Source organism: Arachis stenosperma, chromosome 9, assembly GCF_014773155.1.
Source record: "Arachis stenosperma cultivar V10309 chromosome 9, arast.V10309.gnm1.PFL2, whole genome shotgun sequence".
NCBI lineage: Eukaryota > Viridiplantae > Streptophyta > Magnoliopsida > Fabales > Fabaceae > Arachis > Arachis stenosperma.
In genome coordinates, this window is record NC_080385.1 from 77,471,889 (window position 1) to 77,493,291 (window position 21,403).

General features: G+C 39.2%; 1 protein-coding gene and 1 non-coding gene across 2 annotated transcripts; both read left to right on the plus strand.

Annotated features, from left to right (window-relative positions):
• Nucleotides 1–7,113: 7,113 nt before the first annotated feature.
• Nucleotides 7,114–7,217, plus strand: LOC130953026 (small nucleolar RNA R71). Its single transcript, XR_009075200.1, has one exon. It is a non-coding gene; the product is annotated as a small nucleolar RNA R71 (small nucleolar RNA).
• A 5,075-nt stretch (nucleotides 7,218–12,292) lies between these two features.
• LOC130949631 (uncharacterized mitochondrial protein AtMg00810-like) lies at nucleotides 12,293–13,536 on the plus strand. Its single transcript, XM_057878297.1, has 2 exons — nucleotides 12,293–12,307; nucleotides 12,832–13,536. Exons 1-2 carry the CDS (start codon nucleotides 12,293–12,295, stop codon nucleotides 13,534–13,536), a joined length of 720 nt encoding a protein of 239 aa, XP_057734280.1.
• The last annotated feature ends 7,867 nt before the right edge of the window (nucleotides 13,537–21,403 follow it).

Here is a 21,403-nt window from a genome sequence, read left to right on the forward strand (position 1 = left end):
AAAGAACACCAAACTTAAAAATTTTTAAACAAATAAGAGAAAATAACTAAAAAAATTCGAACAAAAAGAAAGCAAACAAGATTAATTTTCGAAAATCAGGAAGAACAAGTAATACCTCAAGTGAGTAAAGGTCGATCCCACGAGAACTGTTGGATTGAGCAGGCAACAGTTATCTTGCTGGACTTAGTCAGGCAAAAAGTAAAGAAAATTGTAGTTGTTGTAGGCGCATAAAACAAGAAAGTAAAGAAAAGCAATTAAAGATTGAAAAAGTGAGAATATATGGAAGTAGTTAAGGGTTCGGAGATGCTTATCTTTCTGGATTAATACTTCTTACCGACTATTTTAACAATGAATGATTCATTACATGACAAACTATAAATGATTAAACCCCAATTCCGTGGCAATTTAATCTTCTTTGATTCTCATCAAAAGCCGGGGTCAGTGGTCGTTCGATTCAAACGAGGGTGAAGCTTAGCATTCTAGTTTAGCGCCACAAAAACCTTAATTACCTGGTGGACGAAATTGTGATCATCAACAATGGCTCTAAAGACTTGGTGCTCTCAAACATTAATCACACTTTGTCACAACTCCGCACAACTAACCAGCAAGTGTACTGGGTTGTCCAAGTAATAAACCTTACGTGAGTAAGGGTCGATCCCACAGAGATTGTTGGTATGAAGCAAGCTATGGTCATCTTGTAAATCCCAGTCAAGCGGATTCAACTATATTAAGAGATTATTAGATTTTCGAATAATAATAATAAATTAAACAGAAAATAAAAATAGAGTTACTCATGTAATTTAATGGTGGGACTTTCAGATAGGTGTATGGAGGTGTTGTGTTCCTTCTGAATCTCTGTTTTCCTATTGCCTTTATCCAATCTTTGTCACTCCTTTCTATGGCAAGCTATATGTAGGGCATCACCATTGTCAATGGCTACATCCCATCCTCTCAGTAAAAATGGTCCAAATGCTCTGTCACAGCACGGCTAATCATCTGTCGGTTATCGATCATGTTGGAATAGAATCCCTTGATTCTTTTGCGTTTGTCATCACGCCCAGCAATCGCGAGTTTGAAGCTCGTCACAGTCATTCAATCCCGGAATCCTACATGGAATACCACAGACAAGGTTAGACTTTCCGGATTCCCATGAATGCCACCATCAATTCTAGTTTATACCACGAAGATTCTGATTAAGGAAACCAAGAGATATGAGCTCGGTCTAAGGTAGAACGGAAGTGGTTGTCAGTCACGCGTTCATAAGTGAGAATGATGATGAGTGTCACGGATTATCACATTCATCATGTTGAAGTGCAACGAATATCTTAGAATAAGAATAAGTCGAATTGAATAGAAAATCGTAGTAATTGCATTGAAACTTGAGGTACAGCAGAGCTCCACACCCTAAATCTATGGTGTCTAGAAACTCCACCATTGAAAATACATAAGTGATAGAGGTTCAGGCATTGCCGAATGGCCAGCCCCCACAATATGATGTAACGTGGTCAAAAGACTGAATAATACAATCCAAGACGTCTAATACAAAGGTAAAAAGTTCTATTTATACTAAACTAGCTACTAGGGTTTACAGAAGTAAGTAATTGATGCATAAATCCACTTCCGGGGCCCACTTGGTGTGTGCTTAGGCTGAGCTTGATCTATCCATAAGCTGAGGCTTCTCTTGGAGTTGAACGCCAAGTTGTAACGTGTTTTGGGCGTTCAAATCTGGTTCGTGATGTGTTTCTGGCGTTTGACTCCAGAATGCATCATGGAACTGGCATTGAGCGCCAGTTTACATCGTCAAATCTTGAATAAAGTGTGAACTATTATATATTTCTGAAAAGCTCTGGATGTCTACTTTCTAACGCCGTTAAGCGCGCGCCATTTGGAGTTCTGTAGCTTCAGAAAATCCATTTTGAGTGCAGGGAAGTCAGATTCCAACAGCATCAGCAGTCCTTTGTCAGCCTTCTATCAAAGTTTTGCTCAGGTCCCTTAATTTCAGCCAGAAAATACCTGAAATCACAGAAAAACACACAAACTCATAGTAAAGTCCAGAAATGTGAATTTAGCATAAAAACTAATGAAAACATTCCTAAAAGTAACTAAATCATACTAAAAACTACCTAAAAACAATTCCAAAAAGCGTTTAAATTATCCTCTCATCACAACACCAAACTTAAATTGTAGCTTGTCCTCAAGAAACTGAAAATCAATTAGGATAAAAAGAAGAGAATATACTATAAATCCCAGAATATCAATGAATATTAATTCTAATTAGATGAGCGGGACTTGTAGCTTTTTGCTTCTGAACAGTTTTGGCATCTCACTTTTTCCTTTGAAGTTTAGAATGATTAGTTTCTCTAGGAACTTAGAATTTCAGATAGTGTTATTGATTCTCCTAGTTAAGTATGTTGATTCTTGAACACAGCTACTTTTATGAGTCTTGGCCGTGGCCCTAAGCACTTTGTTTTCCAGTATTACCACTGGATACATAAATGCCACAGACACATGACTGGGTGAACCTTTTCAGATTGTGCCTCAGCTTTGCTAGAGTCCCCAGTTAGAGGTGTCCAGAGCTCTTAAGCGCACTCTTTTTGCTTTGGATCACAACTTTAACCACTCAGTCTCAAGCTTTTCACTTGGACCTGCATGCCGCAAGCACATGGTTAGGGACAGCTTGATTTAGCCACTTAGGCTTGGATTTTATTTCCTTGGGCCCTCCTATCCATTGATGCTCAAATCCTTGGATCCTTTTTACCCTTGCCTTTTAATTTTAAGGGCTATTGGCTTTTTCTTCTTGCTTTTTCTTTTTCTTTCTAAAAATTTTTTTCGCCAAAATTTTTTTTTTCGCAAGCCTTTGCTTTTTCACTGCTTTTTCATGCTTCAAGAATCAAGTTCATGATTTTTCAGATTATCAATAACATTTCTTTTTGTTCATCATTCTTTCAAGAGCCAACAATTTTAACATTCATAAACAACAAGATCAAAAATATGCACTGTTTAAGCATTCATTTAAAAAACAAAAAGTATTGTCACCACATCAATATAATTAAACTAAATTCAAGGACAATTTTCGAAATTTATGTACTTCTTGTTCTTTTGAATTAAAAACATTTTTCATTTAAGAGAGGTGAAGGATTCATGGAATTATTCATAACTTTAAGACATAGTTACTAACTACTAATGATCATGAAGTAGAGACACAAAATATAGATGAACATATAACATAAAAGCCGAACAACAGAAAAAAATAAGAACAAGGAATAAGTCCACCTTAGTGGCGTCTTCTTCTTGAAGGACCAATAATGTCCTTAAGCTCTTCTATGTCCCTTCCTTGCCTTTGTTGCTTCTCCCTCATTGCTCTTTGATCTTCTCTAATTTCATGGAGAATGATGGAGTGCTCTTGATGTTCCACCCTTAATTGATCTCTATTGTAACTCAAATCTTCTAGGGAAGTGTTGAGTTGTTCCCAATAGTTGTTGGGAGGAAAGTGCATCCCTTGAGGTATCTCAGGAATTTCTTGATGATGAGCTTCCTCATGCATCTCTTGAGATTTGTGGATGGTCTCTCTTGTTTGCTACATCCTCTTCTTGGTGATGGGCTTATCCTCCTCAATGGAGATGTCTCCTTCTATGATAATTTAAGATGAGTAACATAGATGGCAAATAAGATGAGGAAAAGTTAGCCTTGCCAAGGTAGAAGGCTTTTTGGCTATTTTGTAGAGTTCATGAGAAATAACTTCATGAACTTCTACTTCCTCTCCATTCATGATGCTATGAATCATGATGGCCCGATCCACAGTAACTTCAGATCGGTTGCTAGTGGGGATGATGGAGCGTTGGATGAACTCCAACCATCCTCTAGCCACAGGCTTGAGGTCCAGTCTTCTTAGTTGAACCGGCTTGCCTTTGGAGTCTCTTTTCCATTGAGCTCCTTCCACACATATGTCCATAAGGACTTGGTCCAACCTTTGATTAAAGTTGACCCTTCTAGTGTAGGGGCGTGCATCTCCTTGCATCATGGGCAAGTTGAACGCCAACCTCACATTTTCCGGACTGAAATCTAAGTATTTCCCCCGAACCATTGTAAGATAATTCTTTGGGTTTGGGTTCTTACTTTGATCATGGTTCCTAGTGATCCATGCATTGGCATAGAACTCTTGAACCATTAAGATTCCGACTTGTTGAATGGGATTGGTCAGAACTTCCCAACTTCTTCTTTGGATCTCATGTCGGATCTCCGGATACTCATTTTTCTTGAGCTTGAAAGGGACCTCAGGGATCACCTTCTTCTTGGCCACAACATCATAGAAGTGGTCTTGATGGGCTTTGGAGATGAATCTTTCCATCTCCCATGACTCGGAGGTGGAAGCTTTTGTCTTCCCTTTCCCTTTTCTAGAGGTTTCTCTGGTCTCAGGTGCCATCAATGGTAATGGAAAAACAAAAAGCTTATGCTTTTACCATACCAAACTTAAAATATTGCTCGCCCTTGAGCAAGAGAAGAAAGAAGAGAAGAAGAAGAAGAAGAAAATATGGAGGATAGGGGGAGAGGTGTATTCGGCCAAGAAGGAGAAGAGAGGGTTGTGTTGTGTGAAAATGAAGAAGAATGGAAGGGTTTATATAGTGAGGGGAGAAAGGGTAGGTTCGGCCATTTAGGGGGGGTTTGGGTGGGAAAGAAATTTGAATTTTGAAGGTATGTGGGGTTTCTGGGGAAGAGTGGATGGATGTGAGTAGTGAAGGGGGTGATTGGGAAGAGAGATTGAGGTGATTGGTGAAGGGTTTTGGGGAAGAGTGTTTATTGGAAACAGAGGATGAATGTTGAGAAGAGAGGAGAATATGGTAGGTGGGGATCCTGTGGGGTCCACAGATCCTGAGATGATCCTATGGGGTCCACAGATCCTGAGGTGTCAAGGATTTACATCCCTGCACCAATTAGGCATGTAAAATGCCTTTCCATGCAATTCTGGCATTTAAACGCCGAAGTGATGCATGTTCTGGGCGTTCAACACCCATGTGCAGCATGTTTCTGGCGTTGAACGACAATTTCATGCGTGTTTCTGGCGTTCAGCGCCAGCTCTGCTCAGGTTGCATTCCTGGCGTTTGAACGCCAGGGTGTTGCTTGTTTCTAGCATTCAATGCCAGATCCATGCTCTGTTCTGGCGTTGAACGCCAGCCAGATGCTCCTTACTGGCGTTTAAACGCCAGTAAGTCCTTCCTCTAGGGTGTGATTTTTCTTCTGCTATTTTTTATTTTGTTTTTAATTTTAATATTTTTTTCGTGACTCCACATGATCATGTACCTAATAAAATATAAAAGAACAATAAACTAAAAATAAAATTAGATAGATAAAAATTGGGTTACCTCCCAATAAGCGCTTTTTTAATGTCAATAGCTTGACAGTGGGCTCTCATGGAGCCTTACAGGTGATCAGGTCAATGTTGTATAGTCCCAACACCAAACTTAGAGTTTGGTTGTGGGGATTCAACACCAAACTTAGAGTTTGGTTGTGGCCTCCCAACACCAAACTTAGAGTTTGACTGTGGGGGCTCTGTTTGACTCTATACTGAGAGAAGCTCTGCATGCTTACTCTCCCTCGTAAAAGAAGGATAGCCATGTGCCTTAAACAAAAGGTAGTCCCCATTCAATTGAAGGACTTATTCTCCTCTGTTAACCTCTATCACAGCTTCTGCTGTGGCTAGGAAAGTTCTTCCAAGGATGATGCATTCATCCTCCTCCTTTATAGTGTCTAAGATTATGAAATCAACAGGGATGTAAAGGCCTTTAACCTCTACTAACACGTCCTCCACTAATCCATAAGCTTGTCTTACTGACTTGTCTGCCAATTGTAATGAGAATAAGGCAGGCTGTACCTCAATGATCCCCAGCTTCTCCATTATAGATAGTGGCATAAGATTTATGCCTTGACCCTAGGTCACATAGAGCTTTCTCAAAGGTCATGGTGCCTATGGTACAGGGTATTAAGAATTTCCCAGGATCTTGTTTCTTTTGAGGTAAAGTTTGCTGAACCCATGTATCAAGTTCACTAACGAGCAAGGGAGGTTCACCTTCCCAAGTCTCATTACCAAATAACTTGGCATTCAGCTTCATGATGGCTCCTAGATATTGAGCAACTTGCTCTCTAGTTACATCTTCATCCCCTTCAGAGGAAGAATAATCTTCAGAGCTCATGAATGGCAGAAGGAGATTTAATGGAATCTCTATGGTCTCTATATGAGCCTCAGATTCCTTTGGATCCTTAATAGGGAACTCCTTCCTGCTTGAGAGACCTCCCATGAGGTCTTCCTCATTGGGATTCACGTCCTCCCCCTCCTCCTTGCATTCGGCCATATTGACTATGTCAATGGCCTTGCACTCTCTCTTAGGATTCTCTTCAGTATTGCTTGGGAGAGTACTGGGAGGTGTTTCAGTGACCTTCTTGCTCAGCTGGCTCACTTGTGCCTCCAGATTTCTGATGGAGGACCTTGTTTCATTCATGAAACTTAAAGTGGCCTTAGACAGATCAGAGACTAAATTTGCTAAATTAGAGGTATTTTGTTCATAATTCTCTATCTGTTGTTGAGAAGATGATGGATAAGGCTTGATATTGCTGAGCCTATTTCTTCCACCATTATTAAAGCCTTGTTGAGGCTTTTGTTGATCCTTCCATGAGAAATTTGGATGATTTCTCCATGATGAATTATAGGTGTTTCTATAAGTTTCACCTATATAATTTACCTCTGCCATTGCAGGGTTTTCAGGATCATAAGCTTCTTCTTCAGAAGATGCCTCTTTAGTGCTGTTGGATGCATTTTGCCATCCATTCAGACTTTGAGAAATCATATTGACTTGCTGAGTCAACACTTTCTTCTGAGCCAATATGGCATTCAGGGCATCAATTTCAAGAACTTCCTTCCTCTGAGGCGTCCCATTATTCACGGAATTCCTCTCAGAAGTGTACATGAATTGGTTATTTGCAACCATGTCAATAAGTTCCTGAGCTTCTGCAGGCATTTTCTTTAGGTGAATGGATCCACCTACAGAGTGGTCCAATGACATCTTGGAAAACTCAGATAGACCATAATAGAATATATCTAATATGGTCCACTGTGAAAACATGTCAGAAGGACACTTTTTGGTCATCTGCTTGTATCTTTTCCATGCTTCATAGAGGGATTCACCATCTTTTTGCTTGAAGGTTTGAACATCCACTCTAAGCTTGCTCAGCTTTTGAGGAGGAAAGAATTTATCCAGGAAGGCCGTGACCAGCTTATCCTAGGAGTCTAAGCTATCTTTAGGTTGTGAGTCCAACCATGTTCTAGCTCTGTCTCTTACAGCAAAAGGGAAAAGCATGAGCTTGTAGACTTCAGGATCTACTCCATTCGTCTTAACAGTCTCACAAATCTGCAAGAACTCAGTTAAAAATTGGTAAGGATCTTCTAATGGAAGTCCATGAAACTTGCAGTTCTGTTGCATTAGAGCAACTAATTGAGGTTTCAGCTCAAAATTGTTTGCTCCAATGGCAGGAATTAAGATGCTTCTTCCATCAAACTTGGACGTGGGTTTAGTAAAATCACCAAGCATCCTCCTTTCATTATTGTTGTTGGGTTCGGCTGCCATCTCCTTCTCTTGTTCGAAAATTTTAGAAAGGTTTCCTCTGGATTGTTGTAATTTAGCTTCTCTTAGTTTCCTCTTCAGAGTCCTTTCAGGTTCAGGATCAGCTTCAATAAGAGTGCTTTTTTCCTTGTTCCTGCTCATATGAAAGAGAAGAGAACAAGAAAAGAAGAGGAATCCTCTATGTCACAGTAAAGAGGATCCTTATTATTAGTAGAAGAAGAAAGGAATAAAAGTGAGGAAGAATCCAAACACAAGGGTGAGGATAAAGGCAGTGATTGGAGATGAAGAGAGGTGAAGAGAAGTGTTAGTAAATGAATAAATAAATAGAAGAAGATGAGTGAGAGAATTCAAAAATTAATTTTGAATAGGAGTTAATGATTTTCGAAAATTAAAGATGAGATAGAATTAAAATTAAAATTTAAAACAATTAGTTAATTAAAAAGAATTTTTGAAAAAGAGGGAGGTATTTTCGAAAATTAGAGAGGGGAGAGTAGTTAGGTGATTTTGAAAAAGATAAGAAACAAACAAAATGTTAATTAGTTAGTTGAAACAGATATTAAAATCAAATTTGAAAAGATAAGAAGATAAGAAGTTAGATAAGATATTTTGAAATCAAATTTTTTGAAAAAGATATATTTTTAAAAAGATATGATAAAAAGATATGATTAAAAAGATATGGTTGAAAAAGATTTAATTTTTTTTAAAATTAAAATTAATTACTTAACTAACAAGAAACTAAAAGATATGATTCTAGAAATTAAAGATTGAACCTTTCTTAACAAGAAAGTAACAAACTTCAAATTTTTGAATCAATCACATTAATTGTTAGTGTAATTTCGAAAATAAAGATAAAACTAAGAAAAAGATTTTTGAAAAAAATATTTTAAAAGAAAAATTAAATTTTCGAAAATTAAATAAAAAAATGAAAAAGATTTGATTTTTTGAAAAAGTTTTGAAAAGATAAGATTTTTAAATTTGAAAATTTGACTTGACTTATAAGAAATAGCTAAGTTTTAAAATTTTTTTACTAAGTCAACTCAAATTTTTGAAAATTATGAGAAAAATAAGGAAAAGATATTTTTTGATTTTTTTGAATTTTTAATTATGAGAGAGAAAAACATAAAAATGACTCACAACATGAAAATTATGAATCAAAACACATGATGCATGCAAGAACACTATGAATGTCAAGATGAATACCAAGAACACTTTGAAGATCATGATGAACATCAAGAACATATTTTTGAAAAAAATTTTGATGCAAAGAAAACATGCAAGACACCAAACTTAGAAATCTTTAATGTTTAGACACTATGAATGCAAAAATGCATATGAAAAATAATAAAAGACACAAAACAAGAAAGCATCAAGATCAAACAAGAAGACTTACCAAGAACAACTTGAAGATCATGAAGAACAGTATGAATGCATGAATTTTTGAAAAAAGCAAGAATTTTTAAATCATGCAATTGACACCAAACTTAAAACATGACACAAGACTCAAACAAGAAACACAAAATATTTTTGGTATTTATGATTTTATTATTTTTTTTCGAAAATTATATTTTTGAAAAACGAAAATAAAGAAAGAAATTTTTGAAATAATTTTGAAAACATTTTTTGAAAAGAAAATAAAAAGAAAATTACCTAATCTGAGCAACAAGATAAACTGTTAGTTGTCCATACTCGAACAATCCCCGGCAACGGCGCCAAAAACTTGGTGGACGAAATTGTGATCATCAACAATGGCTCCAAAGACTTGGTGCTCTCAAACATGAATCACACTTTGTCACAACTCTGCACAACTAACCAGCAAGTGTACTGGGTCGTCCAAGTAATAAACCTTACGTGAGTAAGGGTCGATCCCACAGAGATTGTTGGTATGAAGCAAGCTATGGTCATCTTGTAAATCCCAGTCAGGCGGATTCAACTATATTAAGAGATTATTGGATTTTCGAATAATAATAATAAATTAAACAGAAAATAAAGATAGAGTTACTCATGTAATTCAATGGTGGGACTTTCAGATAGGTGTATGGAGGTGCTGTGTTCCTTCTGAATCTCTGCTTTCCTACTGCCTTTATCCAATCTTTGTCACTCCTTTCTATGGCAAGCTGTATGTAGGGCATCACCGTTGTCAATGGCTACATCCCATCCTCTCAGTGAAAATGGTCCAAATGCTCTGTCACAGCACGGCTAATCATCTATCGGTTCTCGATCATGTTGGAATAGAATCCCTTGATTCTTTTGCGTTTGTCATCACGCCCAGCAATCGCGAGTTTGAAGCTCGTCACAGTCATTCAATCCCAGAATCCTACTCGGAATACCACAGACAAGGTTAGACTTTCCGGATTCCCATGAATGCCGCCATCAATTCTAGCTTATACCACGAAGATTCTGATTAAGGAATCCAAGAGATATGCGCTCGGTCTAAGGTAGAACGGAAGTGGTTGTCAGTCACGCGTTCATAAGTGAGAATGATGATGAGTGTCACGGATCATCACATTCATCATGTTGAAGTGCAACGAATATCTTAGAATAAGAGTAAGTCGAATTGAATAGAAAATAGTAGTAATTGCATTGAAACTTGAGGTACAGCAGTGCTCCACACCCTTAATCTATGGTGTGTAGAAACTCCACCATTGAAAATACATAAGTTATAGAGGTTCAGGCATGGCCGAATGGCCAGCCCCCACAATATGTAACGTGGTCAAAAGACTGAATAATACAATCCAAGACGTCTAATACAAAGGTAAAAAGTTCTATTTATACTAAACTAGCTACTAGGGTTTACAGAAGTAAGTAATTGATGCATAAATCCACTTTCGGGGCCCACTTGGTGTGTGCTTGGGCTGAGCTTGAGCTGAGGCTTCTCTTGGAGTTAAACGCCAAGTTGTAACGTGTTTTGGGCGTTCAACTCTGGTTCGTGACGTGTTTCTGGCGTTTGACTCCAGAATGCAGCACAGAACTGGCGTTGAGCGCCAGTTTACGTCGTCAAATCTTGAATAAAGTGTGAACTATTATATATTGCTGGAAAGCTCTGAATGTCTACTTTCCAACGTCATTGAGAGCGCGCCATTTGGAGTTCTGTATCTCCAGAAAATCTATTTTGAGTGCAGGGTGGTCAGATTCCAACAGCATCAGCAGTCCTTTGTCAGCCTCCTATCAGAGTTTTGCTCAGGTCCCTTAATTTCAGCCAAAAAATACCTGAAATCACAGAAAAACACACAAACTCATAGTAAAGTCCAGAAATGTGAATTTAGCATAAAAACTAATGAAAACATCCCTAAAAGTAACTAGATCATACTAAAAATTACCTAAAAACAATTCCAAAAAGCGTATAAATTATCCGCTCATCTTTACCCAAAATTGACAGGATTTCATGTCACATATCCCAATTAGTCGTAGGTAACACTCAGTTTAAAAGGAGTGTTTTCAAGTTGTAGCTCAAGCGACCTTAGTCAGAATATCACAAAGAGCTCATGTTGAATCAGGGGTCATACTTCCGTTCTACCCCAGATTCATAGGATTAAGAACAAAAACAACACCTTAGAGTTGAATAAAATATTAATTAAAAGAAAAGAGTAATAATATTAATCTATAGGAATAAGCATAGCTCCTAACCTTAACCAAGAGGTTTAGTTACTCATGCTTTACGGAGAAAACAGAGAAGAAGATGTAAAGTAATGTGTCTGATGATGATGTAATCCTAAGTGATCTCCCCTTTAGATAGTAAATACTAACCCTAAAAAGATGTTAATTTAATTTAATAATTACAAAAACAAAATAAGAAAATCCTAAGGAGTGCTAAAATACACTTTGGGACTCACTTGGTGAGTGTTTAGGCAGATGCCTCGCGTTCAACTCAGGTTCTAGGTGTTCAACTTGGAGAGAGGGGTGAATGCGCTGGCTTCTAATCCCTGGCTGGTGTTGAATCCCAGTTTTGGTCGTTCAAATTGGGAGGTTGGTCCTTCTTGGGCGTTAAATGCCCAAGCTTGGCATTTAATGCATGTTTTGGAAATAATTCTATAAAAAAACTATAAACTATTATATATTGCTGGAAAGCTCTAGAAGTTAGATTTTCAACGCCATTAAGACCGTGTCAATTGGATCTCTATAGCCTAAGATATGCTCATTCGAATGAATAGAGGTCAGGATTGACAACATCTGCTATCCTTTCTTTGTCTCTAAACAAGATTCTTCCAAACTCGCCCAAAATTTACCTAAAATCATAAAAATAATACAAAAACTTAAAGTAGCATCTAAAGATGAATTTTGCACTAAAACATGGTAAAAATTAATAAAATCTAACTAAAAATAACTAGAAAATGCTATGAAAAAGGGTATAAGATGCTCACACATTAGTATTCCCATTATTTCCATTGAAGCACACTGAAGTAGTGGGAGAGGAAGAAAGCAAAGACGTAACGCTCACCTCCAAAACTTTAATCTTCCATAACTTTCAACATGGAGCTCCGATTGACGAGGCTTCAATGGCCACGAGTTCGCCTTGGAATTCTCTAAAAACCCCATCGAACAATTTGGTAAGGAAATCTCAATTTCACACCCAGTTCTTGCTTCCCCTGTTTCAAAAACTTTGAGTAAATATGTTGAGATTTTGTTGAATTTTGGTGTTTAGGATCAAATTAGCTTTGTGAACTTGCTGGGTCTTGTCCCAAATGTCTATTGCTATGGTAAGGATTCTCTAAATTCCCTGAACTAAAATTCTTTCACCATGCATTCAGACATGAAGAGTGGAAACAAACCATGAATAAAGAGCTCAAGGCCTTGGAGGCAAACAACACTTAGCAATTAGTTCCTCTACCACCCAACAAACACTCAATTAGATGTAAATGGGTATACAAAGCCAAACTCAAAGTTGATGGCATTCTAGATAGACATAAAGCTCGCTTAGTTGTGAAATGATAAACACAACAAGTTGGGATTGACTTTAAAGACACATTTAGCCCCATTGCAAAAGATTTCTACAATGAGAGTACTATTAGGCCTAGCTATTGCCAAGAACTAGAATCTTTTGCAATTGGACATTAACAATGCATTCTTAACTTGTGAGTTATTCGAAGAAGTACATATGGAAGTACCGCTTGGACATCCACTGAGAAATTAAGGATTGGTATGCAAATTAACCAAATCCTTATACGGTTTAAGACAAGCCTCATGCTGATGGTTCAATAAATTCTGTGCAACATTAATTTAGCATGGTTTCAAACAATGCAAGAGTGACTATTCATTGTTTGTCTTCGGTGAAGGAACCACAGCGACATTTCTCTTAGTCTATGTTGATGATATCATCATAGTTGGACCAGATAATACCATGATCAAGAGAGTTGAAGACAAGCCCAGCACAGTTTTCAAGCTTAAGTTTCTTGGGGATCTAAAATTCTTTCTTGAATTAGAGCTTGCAAAATCTAGCGAAGGTATCTTCCTCTCTCAGTGCAAATGTGCATTATCCTTGGTGGGTTGCAAGCTTGCTCCTTCTCCAATGGATGTTAATTCTAAACTACGTGCCTCCGAAGGAGAGATATTAGCTGATCCTTCTACTTATCGCAAACTCATAAGAAGGCTAATGTACCTCATAATATCCAAACTAGACATCACATTTGCAGTCACAAAATTAGCTCAATTCACGGCTGATCCTCGTGTGCCCCAACTCAACGCTGTACACCATATCCATCGCTACCTCAAAGTAGCTCCTAGCCAAGGCATCTTATTCTCAACAATAAATAAATTCAATCTCTCAGTCTATGCTGATGCGGATTGGAAAAATTGTTTAGATATAAGGAGATCAACTATTGGATATTGTGCTTTCCTTGGAGATTTACTGGTTTCATGGAAAAACAACAAGCAAACAATAGTTTCAAGAAGCTCTACTAAGGCAGAATACAAGCTGTTGCAAATGTAGCATGAGAAATTGTGTGGTTGATTGGGTTACTCAGGTTTTTGGGCATTCACATTGATTTAGCTATGTTGTTCTGTGACTACATCTCAGCAATCCGCATGGAAACCAATCCTGCCTTACATGAGTGATCTAAGCACATCGAAATAAACTATCATTTCATTCGAAAAAAGGTGGTAGTGAAACCATTAAACTGGTGCACATCACTAGCAAGTATCAATTGTGTAGACATGCTCACAAAGGCACTTCCTCCTCAATTTCGATTCCTTATGACCAAACCAGACATATACGACATATATGCTCCACTTTGAGGGGAGATATTAGCATATAGATAGCATATTTATTATGTATTCCAAAGTACTCTCTCTACTCTATATATATATATATATATATATATATATATATATATATATATATATATCATGTACACATCAGAATCTCTAATCTCATTTTTTCTAAATCTATTTTTTTTTATAAAATTCTCTTTTCTAACATTTGCTTTGCAGGGTTTTAGTTTTTGACGAGGGAGGAAAATCAGACGATCGCTGAAAGGGAACACTGGAAATCATCAAAGTTGAATAAGGGTAATTTTAAAAAGACATGTTATTAAAGTTTCAGTCATTGTCTTTAGAAATTTTCGTTCCTGTGTTCTTATTTTCTGGAGAGATATTTTTTTTGAAAGTAAAGCTCAACACAACAAAGGTGGAGCAAACAGGAACATAGCATAACAAAACAAAATTAAATAAACTACAGACTATCAGCTAAAAAATCTCACGGACCGCTCCTCAGTTATCTTCGGCATAGCCATCAACAACTAAAAGGATCTACACAACGCCACTCGTTAGCACTAAGGAATGTCATGTTGATAATTTCTTCAACGCCCTTGCTGGTATTCTGAAAGATCCTCCGATTTCTTTCCAGCCAGATGTTCCAAAGGATCGCACAGAAGCACCGCAACCGCTGCCTTTGATTCTCCTTACTCTGCGGTTCCTCTGTCCAGCTCAGAAAGTGCTCTTTTATCGAACCCGGAAAGGACCAATGTCGGCCAAAAGCTGTGATCCAAGCATTCCACACCTGCCACGCAAAAGTACAGCCTAGAAACAAGTGATATACATGCTCCACATCATGATTACATAACACACAAACATTATCTTCCTGAGTGATGATGCCAAACCGACTAAGCCTTTCCTTTGTATTCACTCGGCCTATCAGCACAAACCAGGCAAATAGCTCCACTCTTGGTGGAACCAAACCTTTCCAAATATTCCTAGTAAAGCTGAAGCTGGTTATCTCCTCTGGTAGCAATTCCTCCTGCCATACCTGCACAAACGATTTAGTTGTAAAAACACCTTGCCCATCATATTTCCACACCACTCTATCCTCTCTGTTTTGTACTACCCTCACAGGTCTTAAAGCCTCATGCAACTGGTTCAGACTTTCCAATTCCCATTGGAATAGCTCACGCCTCCAATGGAAGTTCCAAACCCATTCTAATCCGTCCCAAAACCCACAAGCCCCAATAACAGAACCCTCCTGGTTTGAAACAGAGAAGAGCCTCGGAAACCGATCTTTTAAAGCTCCCCCAAGAAGCCACACATCCTCCCAGAACCGAGTCCTTTGTCCATCGCCTACCTCCATAGCCAAGCATGTGACCAACTTATCCCTAAGTTGTTGGTTCGGGGTATTTACTTGGCATATATCCTTCCAAGGGCCTCCTCTAGTAGGCAGAATTTGAGTTGAGAGCAGTTCATTTGAGTTCAGATTGTGACACGAACACACTACCTTCTTCCACAACGGGCACTGTTCCTTAGCAAAATGCCACCACCACTTAAATAATAGAGCAGTGTTCCGGATCAAAGCATCCCCAACGCCCAGACCACCTAACTTCTTAGGAGCTTGCACCACTTCCCATTTTACCAACGCCATGCCATCCCGACCATCTTCCTTACACCACAGGAACCTTCTTTGTAAGGAAATCAGCTTCTCAGCAACTGCCTTTGGCATCTTGAATAGACTCAAGTAATACACCGGCAAGCTATTTAAGACTGACTTTATAAGCACCAACTTTCCCGCTTTATTTAGCATTTTAGCTTTCCACAGACTGAGTTTCCCCTCCACTTTGTCTATTATAGGCTTTCAGGTCTTCACTAACCTCGGATTTGCACCTAACGGGATTCCAAGATATTTAACTGGAAGAATGTCTCTCTTGCAACCCAACAAATAGCACATACTCTGTGCCCACTGCTCATCACAATTGATTGGGATCAGGTTGGATTTATCGAAATTGATAGTAAGCCCTGACATCAACTCAAAGCATCTCAGCAGCCTCTTGTAATTCTGTATAGTCTCCTCCTCTGGTGGGCAGAATAGAATAGTATCATATGCAAATTGAAGGTGTGACAATACTATACTGTCTCTGCCAACCAATAGAGGTGCTATCCGTCCATTCCTAACAGCCTCTCCAATCATACGATGCAGCACATCCACAACTAGAACAAACAAGAAGGGTGAAAGGGGGTCACCTTGTCTCAGACCTCGTTCCATCTTGAACGGCTTAGAAGGGGAACCGTTTATCAGAATCGACATAGAGGCAGTGGTGACACACTCCATAGTCCATGCTCTCCACTTCTGGCCAAATCCCATCTTCTGCAACACAATGTCCACAAAGCTCCATTTGACTCTGTCATAGGCCTTTTGGAAATCCAGTTTGATTATTGCTGCCTCCTTTTTCCTCAATTTGAGCCAGTTCACCGTTTCACATGCAATTAATGCCCCATCATGTATTTTTCTCCCCTGGACAAATGCACTCTGAGTCTCCCCTACTAATGCCGGCATCACTGATCTCATTCTTCTAACAAGGACCTTGGATATAACCTTGTACACACATCCTACCATACTGATTGGTCTCAAGTCTTTAATTTCCTCCGCCCCAATGAACTTAGGAGCTAGTGCCACCCAAGTGATATTGCAATCCACCGGTAACTTAGAAGTCTGAAAGAACTCCATCACTGCTGCCGTGAATTCTGTCCCAATCTCATCCCAGCATCTCTTGATGAAATTCATGTTGTACCCATCACACCCTGGTGCCTTAGATGACTCACAATCCCATACTGCCTCGCGGATTTCCTCAGCCGAAGGTATCACTTCTAAAGTCACAGCATGTTGCTCGTCTATTCTCTCCACCAAACCATCCCTGAAGCTCACCTTGGGAGACCATTCTTGATGATATAAGTCTTTGTAGAAATCTCTGATAGCAATCTCTGATATAAGTCTTTGTAGAAATCTCTGATAGCCATCAATGACCAGTGCTTCAATCCCATTATTCCGCCTTCTTGCTGATGCGATATTGTGAAAGTACCTTGTATTTTTGTCCATATCCTTTGCATGTCGAGACCGAGACATCTGTTTCCAATGTACCTCTTTCCTCACATACCATCTCTCGCAGCAAGTGACCAGCGCCTTTCTTCTGGCCTCCATAGTTCCATCATACACTCCATTACTGACCATATCATCAAGTCTCTTGATCTCTTCCTCAAACATTGCAATCTTCTTGTCCATCTCACCAAAATTGTCCTTATGCCATCTCCCTAGTGGAACAGTTAAAGCCTTCAGTTTATCTGTGAAAAGTTTGTCCCCCAGCCCTCTCCATTCTTCCTTCACCATTTTGAGGAACCCCTCATGTGTGAACCACGTGTCCAGACTTCGGAACGGCCTTGGACCACACGACAACTTCCTGTCCTCCAATATTATAGGATAATGGTCTGACAAGCCCCTTGGCCCACCTCGAAGCCGAGTCTCTGGAAACTCTTCTAACCACTCAAGACTTAGCAGAACCCTATCTATCCGGCTACAAGAGCGTCCCCTGAACCATGTAAACTTTCGGTCAGAAAGTGGCATATCCGCTAGATTCATATCTTGTATCCAGCTCTTGAATTCTTCCGCAGACCGGGGCAAACTAGAACCACCTTTTCTTTCCCCTTCATGTATTATTTCATTAAAGTCTCCCAAAAAGCAACAAGGAGTCTGAGTTAACCCAGCTATATAACTCAGCTCCTCCCAGACATGATTCTTCTCTGCTCTAGTATGTGCTCCGTAAACCAAGATAAAAGAACAATTGAACCGTCTCTTTATCATTACTCATTCAACACACAACCATCTCTCTCCTTTGTAGCAATTATTCATACTAAACACCAAATCATTCCAAATTAACAACAGTCCACCCGAAGCACCATCAGATCCTACATATTCCCAACCTACACTATCATTCCCCCAGATTTTTGTAACATCAAACCTCGTCACTACCTGCTTCTTGGTCTCAATCAACCCAATCATGTCTAACTTATGTTTATTCCTAAGCTCCTTTACCATTCGCAACTTCCCATCACCTCGTAACCCTCTAACATTCCATGAACTAACAATCATTTATAAAATTTTTTACACACCTTTTTTTATTTTTTGGTCTACACCGTCTCAGTTTCGCCTTTTGCTTTAACACTCTTCTTTTGCGATCTATCTCTTCATTCTGTGTTCGGAGAATTTCCATAATATCGACATCCTCATCTTCATCTTGCAGTTCTGCCCCAGATTCTTTACCGAGTTCCCATGTCCTTTGGTTTTCCAGTGCCTGCTCAGCTACCCTTCAAAGCTGATTGTCACCATCCTGGTCTTCATTTTCCATGTCCTTCCTCCAGTCAGCCCACCGTTCAACGCCGTAGTCCAACCGTTTGGGAATCCTTCTTCGAATTTTCCCGGTAAGTCCCTGGCTATCATCAGGTCCCAGGTTACGCATGACTCCCTTGTCTTCCAGGTTCCGGCAGCCCTGCGAAGCGCCTCCTTCAATCGCCGTGTACCCTCTTTCCTCGACCCTCTCATCACCTTCATCCATCATTCTGCCACCATTGTTGTGATCGTCCGCCACCGCAGTCATCTCACCCTCGGCTATGTTTGCACCGAGCTCATCTTCGACTGCCACCATGCTTCCATCATCTTCCATGGCGAAGGTTTCGTCGGGTTGGATTCGGCCATCCCCACCGGACTGCGACCAGTCCCGTTGGTCATCGTCGAGGTACAGCCCCTGGCTAAGTCCCTCGCCTGCGCCGTCTTTAGCTTCACATTCATCTAGCTCGGAAGCGTTACCTCCCCCCTCCTCAGCGTTAGGGTCGTCCGTTCCTGCCCTAGCATTGTGGCTCTGGATTTGACCCGACCCACCTGCAGCAGGCCCTACCTAATTTACTACTCCAGCTGCATTCATCAGGCCCATTGAGTCCAGCCCTTCCCCTTGTAACTCTCTATTATTATTGGCCCATTCCTTTGTTGAACCAAAAACCCTTCCCTCGTTCTGAGTCTTTGAGCAGCCGGTCACTAGCTTAGGTTTTAGCCCCTTTTTTTGTTTTTGTATTTGTTCATTAACAGGCCCATTTTTCAGTCCATGTAGAGCGCAAGACACGGTCCTCTCTGAGTCAGCCTTGCTGCTTTGAGTATTACTTCCTCCACAATTAAGATCAACGTGATTCTCTCCCCTAACGTATTGATGCCGTACGATTTCCCCATAATTGCGGTATCCACTGCCATTAATCCATTCATTCAAAAAATCGTCTGTAATTACTGTTTTACCCTTCCCATCTTCTTCTCCCCTAGGTACCTTCAACACCAGCTCTTCGTCATGGAGTCCCGTACACCATGATTCATCTTCCTGCCTCGGCCATGTAGCCAATCTTGCCTTTTTGCGTGTGCTATTCTGATCCAAAAATGCATTCCCTTCTCCGTCTCCAGCTTTTTCTATGCACTCTACATTATACGCCTCATGTCCAGACTCTTTAACCAGAACCTCAAAGACCTCCGATCCCACATTGATATGAATCAACTCCTGAATGATCCCCTTCACAGGAGTATCAATCTGCACTCGTCCAACCGTGAAAGAGCTACACAATTCAGTTCCTCTATCACAGGTAATCACATCCCCCCATAGGCCTCCTATTGTACTGAATGTGTCCACTGACCAGACGTGCAACGGGACGCCAAAGCATTCAAGCCACACTCTCCGGTTATCACTATGCTTCGACTCCTCCCACCTCCTTACACTGTGAAACAATTGTAAGAGTCTATTCATATTAACCGTATATGTTTCTTCCGCATTCCGGACACTATCAAAGGTGATAAGAGCTTTGTATGATCCCATCTCCCGGATTTGAATGACGTTAGGTAAGTTCTTAGCGACCATCTTCTTCATAGATGTAACGTTAAGAGGCATTGTTGTGCCTACTACGAGACTCCTCTACAGCCATTCTAGATTTTCTGACACCACTGCTACCTCCACGTTTTTTAAGCAGCTATTCTCAAGTGTCCCTTTCTCCAAACCCTTCGTACGTTCTTCATGTCCAACCAGCACATCATTCTGCACTACTTCTCGACTTATCTGCAGGGTTATGGGATTTTTCGTGACATCTCCTCTACTTCTTTTGTTCATGTCCTGGGTCTCCAGCATTCTTCTATACTTGGCCTCCCCCACAAACAACACCTTACCTCGCAATCGCATCCGATTCATATCCGCTATAGCTTTCAATGCCCCTCCTTTTGTTGTGTATCGAATGAACACAAACATGTATATACTCGTACCTTTATTTTTTTGCGTTAAATAAATGTCAATGATGCGTCCTGTCCAGTTGAACAAGTGGAAAAGCTCTCTTTTTGATATGTCATCTGGAAGGTTACTCACGAACACTGAGAAAGACTCATGCTCCAGCTGCCGATACTCTTCTCGATTCCAAACCCGAGGATCCTTTCCTAAGTTCCTAGATCTATCCCTCCCGGTGTTTCCCTCCCACACTCTCTCTCGCTCTCTCGCTCTCTCTCGCACGTACATCTCTCGCTCTTGAAGAAACAAAAAATTTTTCTGGAGAGATATTAAAAAGATTAAAATTGCATCTTCAAATAATTTTAATTTCTGATTGTCAACAACAATACTTAATCTCAGTATCAGTATCTCAAAATAAATGCAATCGATTCCTTGAGATTCGATTTGGAAGAAAGAGGAGAGTAAAACAAGTTTAGCATGTAGATAATAAGATGACTCACAAAAATAAAAAATTAAATAAATAGATGGATTATGAGTTTATGACTTCAATGTTTATTTAGTTTGGTTCTTAACACGGTTTAGTGAGTGCAATTTACCTATGACCGGCCTTCATTTTGTAAATAAAAAGAATTGGGAGTGAAAATTCTTAACAATTATTTATACAATCTCTTCAAGAATAGCTACCAATTTGCAAAAGAAATTTTTAACAAGTGGTCTTTCTGCCTTTTTTTTTTTTTTGAGAACCTCATCAATGAGGCTAGCCAACCAACCTCATTGAGTATTCCGTGCAAAAATTGGAAGTTAAAAATTTTCACAGTTGAATTACCTTTTTTATTCTCTTTAAAAATTTTTAACAATTATTTCTCTTTATATTCCCTATATATATATATATATATATATATATATATATATATATATATATCAAAGAGGCTCAAATTCAAAAACTGTTTAAAAAAGGAAGATCTAATTCTACTTGAACTACGATTCAACTAGATTATCTAACTTTTCTATGTATTTTATTTATTTATTTTTGAGATTTCTTTCCTTTTTATTTCTTTCAAGTATGCTGGTAGCTCAATTAAGTTGAGAAACCTGAAACAGCATCGAAATTGAGGTAATGCAAATTTCAAAACAAAAAGATTACTCCATCCATTCCACAATATCTATCTCGTCTCAAAACTTGGAATTAAAATCAACAAATCTGAATGTGTAGTTAAGATATGGTAGGAGGTGGCTGAAAATCTGAACCAATTCTTAATTATTTGGAACACAGCCAAGAAAAGAGAAAAAATATGACAG